The sequence below is a fragment of the Tarenaya hassleriana genome, unplaced genomic scaffold (genome assembly GCF_000463585.1).
Source record: "Tarenaya hassleriana unplaced genomic scaffold, ASM46358v1 Cleome10, whole genome shotgun sequence".
NCBI lineage: Eukaryota > Viridiplantae > Streptophyta > Magnoliopsida > Brassicales > Cleomaceae > Tarenaya > Tarenaya hassleriana.
This window is the reverse complement of record NW_010960188.1, coordinates 1,813,215-1,823,381: the sequence shown is the minus strand read 5'-3', so window position 1 is coordinate 1,823,381 and position 10,167 is coordinate 1,813,215. Positions and strand designations below refer to the sequence as shown.

The 10,167-nt window shown below is 42.0% G+C and overlaps 2 protein-coding genes and 1 long non-coding RNA gene across 6 annotated transcripts in view; all 3 read right to left on the bottom strand.

Annotated features, from left to right (window-relative positions):
* LOC104800953 (protein CHAPERONE-LIKE PROTEIN OF POR1, chloroplastic) overlaps positions 1–1,680 on the bottom strand; it is a 2,502-nt gene extending 822 nt beyond the window's left edge. The window contains exons 1-3 of the mRNA XM_010523981.2: positions 1,455–1,680; positions 1,227–1,297; positions 209–591 (exon numbers count right to left, since the gene is read on the bottom strand). Of these exons, the coding sequence (XP_010522283.1) occupies positions 209–591; positions 1,227–1,297; positions 1,455–1,519 (519 nt within the window). The 5' untranslated portion in view covers positions 1,520–1,680. The remainder of the gene's footprint in view (positions 1–208; positions 592–1,226; positions 1,298–1,454) is intronic.
* A 328-nt stretch (positions 1,681–2,008) lies between these two features.
* Positions 2,009–4,417, bottom strand: LOC104800943 (calcium sensing receptor, chloroplastic; the record flags this gene model as incomplete). The annotated part of the gene is made up of 6 exons (XM_010523968.2): positions 2,009–2,468; positions 2,598–2,729; positions 2,872–3,013; positions 3,194–3,386; positions 3,544–3,789; positions 4,079–4,417. Coding segments are annotated over 6 exons (1,287 nt in total), but the record flags the coding sequence as incomplete, so codon positions are not given.
* A 760-nt stretch (positions 4,418–5,177) lies between these two features.
* LOC104800925 lies at positions 5,178–10,114 on the bottom strand. Of its 4 annotated transcripts, XR_769833.1 has the most exons (4): positions 9,571–10,114; positions 6,866–9,165; positions 6,733–6,766; positions 5,178–5,853 (listed from the first exon to the last, which is right to left on the bottom strand). It is a non-coding gene; the product is annotated as an uncharacterized LOC104800925 (long non-coding RNA). The 4 variants fall into 4 exon arrangements; XR_769830.1 differs by having other exon boundaries at positions 6,733–9,165; XR_769832.1 differs by having other exon boundaries at positions 5,178–6,766.
* Between the last annotated feature and the right edge of the window lie 53 nt (positions 10,115–10,167).

Here is a 10,167-nt window from a genome sequence, read left to right as displayed (position 1 = left end):
GGAGGGTTGGGGGGGGGGGGGGTAGTTTCATTGTAGGTCTGATCTCTTCTTGGTCAGAAGAAGAAGGGCTCATTTGTTTGGCCAAGTTGGGTTTTTCTTTTTATACCCAACAGGCAGCAGCCAAACTCTTGCTAAACTGTAGGTAAAGTAATCCTCATTCCACTGTTTGATTATTCTAAATATCATAAAGATATGACACATTGGTTACCTGGAAAGCAGGACCACCTTCGGCCGAGTTCATGATGCTCCACCCAGCCATGAACGCAAAGAGGAATAGTCTCCTGAATATAATGTCCATAGGAGGCATCTCCACAAAATTCAGAAGATTCTGGATCCACGGAGGAGATTCCTCGACTTTCTTCTTCAGTCTTGTTTTCAGATTGATTTTGGTCTTCCTCCTTCTGACAAAGCTCGACATTAGCAGCTTCTCAAAAGCGGCTTCTATCGACTCCTCGCTTCTCTCGTGTCCAGCATACTGCTCCAAGAGAAAGTTACGAGATGCCCAGATTTCTTCCTCGGAAGCATATGGACTTATTCCAAGGCGTTTGTACGGGTCCCAAACTTTTAACCGGGGGAATGTCGGGGTGTTGCCTACATATTTTCATGAGAAAACCAAACATGCAAATAAATAGGACGAGATGATACGATTTAAGATATCAGTGATCATGATCAACAATTAAATCAAAAAAAGCTCAACACTACAAAGAATATAAAACATATGGTAGCATCTCCCATATCCTTCGACATTCATTTCTGTAGCCAACAAAACCGGTAAGAGGCTTATAACAACGAGCATATAATAGCATCTCCCACATCCAAAATTGCCGGTTTCTTTATAACCCAAAACCCATTCAATAACTTGTGAAATAAGGCCTTCACCATTACTTCACAAATCAAGCTACAGGGCACAAATCAACAAAGCTTAAGAAGAAGAAGATGACAGCAAAGAAAGACAAGGAGCCACATTATCTATGGATATATTTATGGTCCACTGCAAATCTCATTGAAGAGCTCAACATTTGCCATACACAACGACGTTACTATTGGCATCTTCAAACCAGAGGGACTTCGTACGTACACATTCATTCAATTGCTCTCTCTCGCTCGCTCGCTCCACACAAGATGAGAACCATCCGGAAATTGAAAAACCAATCCATGGACATCGACAAAATATAGATGACGAATTTCACAAAGAGAGCGGAATAGTCAATGGAGCAAGCAATTACCTCCATATGGAGAATCGACTGCGCACCTAGGGCTCTTGAAGCTTCTAGAAGCATTCCGAAACGGGACAGAGCTGAAACACGAATAACGATACAACGCAAATCCCTAAAATTATTACTCATCAACACAAACCCTAAAACCCAAATTCAGGTTCATAGTAAACAATCCAAAAAATGTTTCCACCATCCGATTCAAAATCCCTAAGAACAAGCGGAGAGAGAGAGAGTTACAGATTGTTTGGGGCGATGAACGGAGAGGATACAGTAGAGCCGGAGAGAAGAAGAGATGAAGACATGGCTCACGGAGCTCCAAGACCCTAATCTCCGTCGGAGCAAACCGACGCCGTTTTCCGTCTTCCAAATGCTTTTGGGGGGGCTCCGAGAGGAACAGGGAAGGAACCGACCAACAATGGCGGCTTATTTCGACATTATTATTATCCAAACTTAAAAAAAACACACTTTGCTATCTTACGCCGATGCATGTATTGTACATATAGTAGCGAGAATCCCCACTTCACTTATATTACGTTTAGCTCCCCAAAATTCTTATTTTATTAAAGTTTCACCCTTATTTCTTATAATCACCATGTAACGCCCTCACGATTGACATCAATAAACTCGCATTTTTCACAGCTATGGCGTGTACTCATTCTTGGTCGCAAACTATGCAAAAAATCATACACAACAAACATTCACTAAATTTTAGAATCCCTTTCCTAGAACGGAAGAACCAAGTTCGGACGAAAGAAGAATGAGTGGTGTTTTTCTGTGACTAAAACGGCAGGTAGTCCAGAACAGGCTTGTTTATTTATGTGGGCTTGATGGAGCAACGAAGACCAACTTTAAATGGGCCTAGGCCTGGGCCTGGATGCTGAAGACAAGTTTTTCCCGACCGAAGCAATAATATGAATAGTGTACATTATGTATGTAATGGGTAAAAAAATGAAAAATATGAAAAAAGTGGGAGGGGGAAACTACGTGAAACTGCATCTTCTTCTCCTGAGTGATGTTCAGTCGGAGCCAGGAAGAAACCTGGTTCCGGTTTTAGTGCCGAAGGCCGTGGAGCCAGAACGGATGATCCGAGAAGGAGACAGGACCTGTGCGAAGGAGAAGTTGTAAGAATCCGTACCCAACCTGCTCTGCAGCCATCCCTTGCTCCCCGAGAACCCATCCATCACTATCCAGCAGTTGTTGAACCCTAGATTCTTTAGCGTTCTTGCTACTACTTTCGCCGAATCCGAGTACCTTATCGATCCATATCACACGCATTTTTTATAAAATAAAAAAAAAAGAAGAAGAAAAAGAATGAGACCCTTTTGATTCTTGATGCGATCAATGTTGAGAGAGAGAGAGAGAGAGAGAGAGGGAACTCACGAGTCCATGATGATGAGGTTGGAGCCTTTGTTGACTCTCTTGAGGTATGAAATCTTGAGAGCTGCTATCTCTGCTTCCACCCTTTTCGAGTTCCTCACAATCCCTCTCACCTTGTTCGGTAGTTCTTCGGTTCTGATATTCGGTTTTAATCAGTGTTAAATGGTTCATTACCAAGAAAGGCATCATCCCCAAGTTATCTTTCCTAATGCATGAACTCAAATCTCTTCAAATACAGAATTTGGACAACTGGGTCATAATTTTTTTTTGAACTTACGGAATGGCAATCATTCTGTTCTTGGCGCTCGAAGGGAGACGAGGGATCCCAGCCTTGTCCTTGTCCTTTTCAGATCTTATATCCACCAGGAAATAGTTCTTGGTGCATAGAAAATCCAGCGTTTGAGCCGGGGTGAGATCACCTTCAATAACAACACAATATACACACGATCATAAAAATGTCCACCCCTTTGACAGATGAACATGGAGGAACATTACATACCGCAGGCAGTACTTAACACGATAACTTTCACATAATATTTACGTTTCCGAAAATTTTCGTTAAGAAAAAAGGGAAGGAGATAGGTAGAAAATACCCACACCTTTGTAACCGCGAAGGTTAAAAGAGAGAACCGACCAGACGGGAGGGACTAAGAGGTAAGCGAGAAAAGCTGCTCCAACAGCAACGACAATGGAGTTTGGATCGGCCGAAGAGATTGTCTCGATAGTTGTCGAGGCGATGGGCTTAGCATCTTCTATCACCTTTGTTGTCTGCTGTGCCACATCTGTCACTGTCTGCATCATTACAAAACACACAAAGCTTGTTCTGTCATAGCCTGTTCTTTCCATGGACAGCAAATCAAGCCTTTCAAAAACTTGCTTTCTGCATAATTTATGAGATGATTCTCTAATCCTGAGAATATACTCTGATAAAAAGACATAAGCAGGTGACCTTTGCGGCGGTAAGGACAGGCTGAGCGTCAATGCCGGAGCTCTGAATTACTTCCTGGGCTTTCTTAGAGGCCTCGGAGATGGCTGGAGAAGCGAGCTTCAGAGCCTCCTCCCCGGCTTGCTTTGCGATGGGCAATGCGGTTTCTATGGCTGGTTTAAGTGCTTCTCCGACAACTTGGAGAACTCGCTGTGTTAAGTCCAGGAAACTCGAACCTGCTTCTTGAACTTGATCGATTGTCTTCTCCACCTGTAATAAGAAAGAAACAGCAGTTTCGTGTAACCAGAGGTTGATTTAGAAACTGTAAAAGGAGCTGACATTTGAGATTCTGCAGGCAGTTAGGGCTTAGCCATGAACGGCTAAAGTCATGATGATGATGGTCAAAACATGCGTAATAGAATATGATCTACAATCTGAAATACAAAACCTAGATGCATGATCACGAGACAATATCAAACATGAAAACTTCCGAAGAGAGGGATTCCAAATTCAAGGAAGAAACAGGAGTTGAACGGAGAAGAGAAAAAGAAGAAATTACTTCAGTGAGAGAGGAGACAATCTGGTCCTTGGCAATGGAAACAGCCTTAGCTTCATTGGGAGGAGAGGAGAAGAGAGACAAGAGAGAGATGGAGGTCGATGTCGGGAGAGAGACAGAGATATGCTTCACTCTGTTCTTGCATAAGGAAGAATGCGAAGAAGTAGTTGTAGTAGAAGAAGAAGAAGAAGAAGGAATAGACAATCTTGCAGATACTGAAGACTTGAGAGCCATCTCCACCACCATAGCCAAGCTTTCTCTGCCTTCGGCGAGACACAGAGAGAGAGAGAGAGACTCGGAGCTTTTTGTGTTGTCTGAAATTCTACGGCCTTTTTTATTGTTTTTTTAATTTGAATTAAAAAAAAAGCGAAAAAGGAGGAAGAAAATAAAAGAGAAGTTTATGGTGATGGGGTGGTATTGAGATGATGGTTTCTGATTGGTCAGATAATCCTACGTGGCAATTACGTGCAATCTTAGCCACCCGTGCCAATCCTCTTGTTTCCTCCACATTAGTCGCTATTTTTTAGATGACAAGCCTTCATTCAATTACTATATCACGAATACAAGCATTTATTAAATAAAACTTTTTAACCAGATCCCCTCGTTATGGTGAAAGACTTGGAGTTTCTGGATGTTGGATATTCCAAATTAATATTAAAGAAATTTAAGATCTTCTGGATTTGATTGACTCGTAAACCCAATCAATCCATGTAATATAACATATTCTTTCATGTCAATTGATTTATAGTCATGGAATCACGTGATTCTTAACATTTTCGATACTTTAACATTCATCAAATTAACATAATTTTCTATATATTCTCATTATTTTATTTTTCTTCTTTCGAATAATGAAAACGTAATACGATATAATATAATGATAACATACTATACAGTACATAATACATACACATACATTTAAGATAATATTCCAATTACATATTGTAGAATAAATAATACAAATTTATTTATTTTTACACCTGAATTCTTCTTGAATTTCCGATCCCAACCTATGGGCCTTAGGTTTGTAGTATTCACAGATGTTAGATTGTAGAGTTGAAAGGATTTTTACTCACTTAACCCATAATATTAATAACATTAATGTGTTAAACCCATTAAAACTATTTACTTAATAAAAACCCAAACAGTCAATAGAAATAGAATTATAAATCAATTGGATTAAACCGTTTAACCCAACCCATTTGAAATTTCTAGTGTTGGGATAGCTAACCAATCCTTAACCCATTAAAACAAGGAGAATAACATTATTTCCTCGTGTTCTTCTAATACGGTCCTTTTCTTTTGGGGAGGGGAATCTAAGACAAAGATGTGAACTCACTTGTTTTCTTGCCAAATTGGAGAACGGAATCATTATATGATACCCACAATCCTAATTTCTAAAAGAGTGAATCCGCCCCCTCTTCTGCCAAATATGGAAAATCGGCTAACAGAAGACCACACGCGTGTCTTCTATGCCAAAATGATGCCATGAAACTGAAACAGACATGAACTTCTAGCAAGTGAACTGGTTCACTTTTCCATGGGATGGGATGGACATCCACCCTTCTGTCCATCTCAAAGCATATAACCAGCAGCCAACTAAAATTCGCACGAGCATTTAGTGTTCAAAGAATCAAGAAAAGGGCCGCTTAAATCCACATCTCACAAGGCCGGGAAAGGAAGTGACACATCAAGGGCCAACACCAAGAGATTGGTGGAAAACTTTGACAAAGAGAAATCATCAAACTTGGTGCCAATGCATCAATCAAGAACAGAACCTGCGAATTGATTTATATCAAAGGAGAAGACGAAATTATCAAAGCATAGTCAACCTCATAATCATCATAGTTATAATCAGAACCAGCGTTCAAAATTCAAATCAGCTTAAGAGAACAGAAGGAAGGGCATGATCAACAGAATCAAAAGTTGTCATCAGAGTGCAGATCCCCGATCTAAGATTAGAACTCATGCATCTGTGATCTACGAACACAAGTTGGATTGGCAAACCAACAATCAGAAACTGGAGAAAAAAAAAGTTGATTTTTTTTTTACCAAAGACAAGTGCCAATACCTTCTGGCTTCTACAAATTGCAAAAAAAAAAAATCCCCCTTTTCAATCTGCTTCATTGTCATCCATTTTTTTCTTCCAAACAATAAGTTAAAAAAACACTCGGTCAGACTGCTGAGGAAAATTCCAAATGCTAACTTTGTTTGTTTTCCCTCACTTTCTCAGCAACCAAACAGGCTCAGCGCATGGGAAACACAAATTCAGATTACCCTTTTCCCGGAGTTGTTCCCAAACCAAATTCCTAAGTTCTAAAGCCGTGTAGGCAGCTGAGGACATTTTCCAGTCTCCAAATCCGAACATATCGATTTTCCTTTCACTTTACCCGGACTTTTCTCAGTAACCAAACAGATTCGCGGGGGGCAAGCGCTGGATGCAGAGGTTTATCGATCGATTCGTGCCTTTGATGTATTCTGAACATCAAATTCCCATGAAGAGATCGATGAACCGCTGCCTCCAGCGACTTCCCCATTCCAGAGAGTAAGAGAAAAAATCACGGAAGAAAAAATAGGAAAAAATATCCGCATCAAGCAACGAAAATCACAGATCTGAGAACTCGGCAATAAGAAAAACAAAGTACTTGAAATCAAACCTGGATCGGAAGTTGAATCTCCATTGCCTAAAACCTTCACGACAAACACAAAAAGGACAGATACATAGATTCATACACGCATACACACAAGAGAGATGCAGAGACATATCCACAAGCGCTCATACATATATACCTATAGAGAGGCGTGCATACAAATATGCATGTACGAATGACAGGAAGGAGGGTGGAATCGGAGATTTTCAAAAAGCACGAATCAACAGAGAGAGAGAGAGAGAAAAGAGTAACGAAGTTTGAACCAGGAATCTGTCGTCACCATTTTTACCCTTTTGCCGTACATTCTCTCTCTCTCTTTGTATCCTTTTGGCAAACAAAGTGGATGGGCGGATGGATGGATGGATCGAGGCAAATGGGCGCTTGCTAATTTATTTAATAGTCAGTGCTCGAGTAAATAATAATTTTATTTACGAGTTTTGATTTTCCGCACTTTATGCCAAAATATCTTTTACGAGAAATAAACTTCCGAAGGCTCTTTTTTTTTTTTGGTACAATGCGATATTGTAACGAAATGAATCCCGTTCAAAACACATAAGGGTTCACAACCCCACAAAAGCAAATTAAGAAACTCACTACAACCAGAGACACTATAAATAAATAAAACCCAAAATATAAAAAATAACAAAATAAAACCATAATCTAACAATACTCCCTCTCCAAATGGTCGAAGAGAGAGCCTTGGCCGTTAACTAGGGGTGGACATTTTTACCCGAGACCCGCGGGTTTCCGGGTACCCTATCTCACGGGTACCCGGTTTGTATTGTCTTATGAGTTAACGAGATACAAGCCGGGTTTTTATCTCAACAAACCCGAGTTTCGGGTTACGAGTTCGAGTTTCAATATATTTTTCCGGGTTATCTCATGGGTACCGAAAAAGTATAAAATTACAAAAATAACCCTTATTTTTAATATATTTACATAAATACCTATTCCTAAATCTAACCCTAACCCTAACCCTAATTATCCCAACTCTCATTCTCTCACATTTTCGGCGCCTCTCTCACTCTCACTCTCACTCTCAGTCTCTCTTTTCGATTATAGCCTCTATCACTCTCAATCTCATCTCTCAGGCTCTCACACTTTCTGATCCGTCCGTCATCGCCTGTCGCCTGAGGCTCTGAGCTCCATCGTCGCCGTGTTCTCTGTTCGTCCGCCTCCATCACTCTCGTCGCCTGAGGCTCTGATCTCCATCTTCGCCGTTCTCTGTTCGTCCGCCTCCATCACTCTCTTTCTCTCCCTCGGTTCGGCTGCTCCCGTCTCCATCGTCTCTGCTTTGCTCCGCCTCTGTCTTCGTCGTCTCTGGCTTTGTTCAGCCTCCTTTTCTCAGCCGTCTCCGTTCTCTTTCTCTCCCTCGTTTCTACTGCCTCCGTCTCCATATGTTTAAGAATTATGGGTTGTAATTTGGATGAAAATATTGTACAGGTTTTAGGTTTAGTTATATTTTGCAATATAATTACGTACATGTTTTTAAAAGTGAGTACGGGTTCGGGTCCCGCGGATACCCGATCTCGTGTCTCGGATACCCGGATCTCGGGTACCCGAACCTTGTGAGACTGAGATCGAGATAAGACAATAAAAAACCCGACGAGACTGAGATCGAGATAAAGATGTCTTAAAACGTCCGGGTACCCGCCCGTGCCCAGCCCTACCGTTAACCCGACTTTCGCCGTAAAATTGTCCTCCACATTGTCGTGGATGACAGACTACACGTCCATGTCGTCATGTGGAGCTACCACCAATGGTGCGTGGCGGCCTCATTGGTCCCACCTGCCATTCTTCCCTCGGCTTAAATCGTGTCGCCGCCCTCGTCTAGGGTTATGGTTGTCGGTCTAGAGACGTCCCTGTCATCCGTCGGTGAAGCCAAGGTTGTAGATAGCTTGCGACTTTATGCTAACGCTCTGTAGTGTTCGCTGCTCCTTCCTTTTGCAGGATTGTGTGCTCTTTGGATTGTAGTAGCCACGGGTTCCACACAGTCGATCGAATGGTCACGACCTGGGAGCTAGAGTACCGGCCCCGAATTTCCGGAACCCAAAGTGGTTTGTTATCCCTTGTTCACCGACCTGGGAGCTTGCCTCTGCATCGCAATGTTGCCTGAATTTGTGCAGGACGTCCGGTTTTAGCCATCCGGCTTTAACCGAGGCTCGGTTCGAGCGATTCTCGCAAGACTTCCTCCGATTCGACTGGACTAATAACTGTGTTTGACACGACCATCGGTGCGATGACCCTAGCCACCGTCCATAAAATCAGAAATATTTCTGCTTTCTCACTCCAGCCCAGTTCTTTAAAAGACTGAGGAGTCCAGCCTCTATTTTTCATTGAGTTCATAGACAATAGAATTTTACCCTCTTTCGATCCAACCTTATCGTAATACCCGGCAGAAAATCCTCCAGTAAAATGCCCCATGAAAGCTTCCCTAACCTGTGGATGTAAAACTCAGAATATAAACACCAATCAATGATTAAAAAAAATCCAACACATGAACACTTATTCCACTAAAATCAAGGGGAAAAAAACCAGGTCACAATGAAAGCCGCCCGTACTGGAACCTAGAAAGAAGATTTCTATGCAATATGATGCAAGCACATAGTACTATGGGCTAGCTCCAAAAATCATTAATTGATAGCCAATTCTGCAGTTCACAATCCCTGTAAGGCATCAATTACAACGGTCCCATTCTCCATCTCTTCTCTTCAGTTTCTATGCAACTCAAACCAGTTTTTGAAAAGCATGTGCACTTAGATTGCCGCAGCCTAGCTTAATCCCACTACGAATCGAATTTTGTCTAGCTCTTAGAGGTTCCACTACGGAAGCAAATCAACTCACCGCAGTTTGGTTCATCAGCGAAACTTCAGAAACTAGAGAACCAGAACACCAAACCACTGTCATGTCCCAAACTCGTAAATGTTCCAACTGTCTGGAATTCAATTCAGTCCAAAGAAATTGAGAAGCGAGAGAGGCGAAAACACTGAACCATCGCAGCGTCTCGACATCACTCTCAGATCACTTGCTTTCCCAGTTCATCCGCGACCAAGCAGACAAAAATAAGATCAAACCTGAGCTCTTTGTTCCACGAAGAGAGGGCTCCCATATTCTCTGAAGCCTCCGCGATCGCTTTCCTTTTACGGCTCGCGATTTCTTCCTCGCGCTCAGTCGGCGTACCGAAGAAGACGAAATCCTCCTCGTCCGATCCCATCTTCTTCCCCAACAACGCGAAATTAGCAAAAACCATCAATTTCGAGGTTCCAAATCACAGGACAGCTAGGGTTTCGAGACTCGAAATTGGTTTTCTTCACTCATTCTCTAGAATTTGGAGTCGCAGAGACGCAATAGTAAAGTGATCCGATCGGAGTCGGGTCAAGCCCGTGCCCGACTCTGATTTGGGTCTTTGGGCCCTTTATTAGACTTGACTCGGTCTTAATA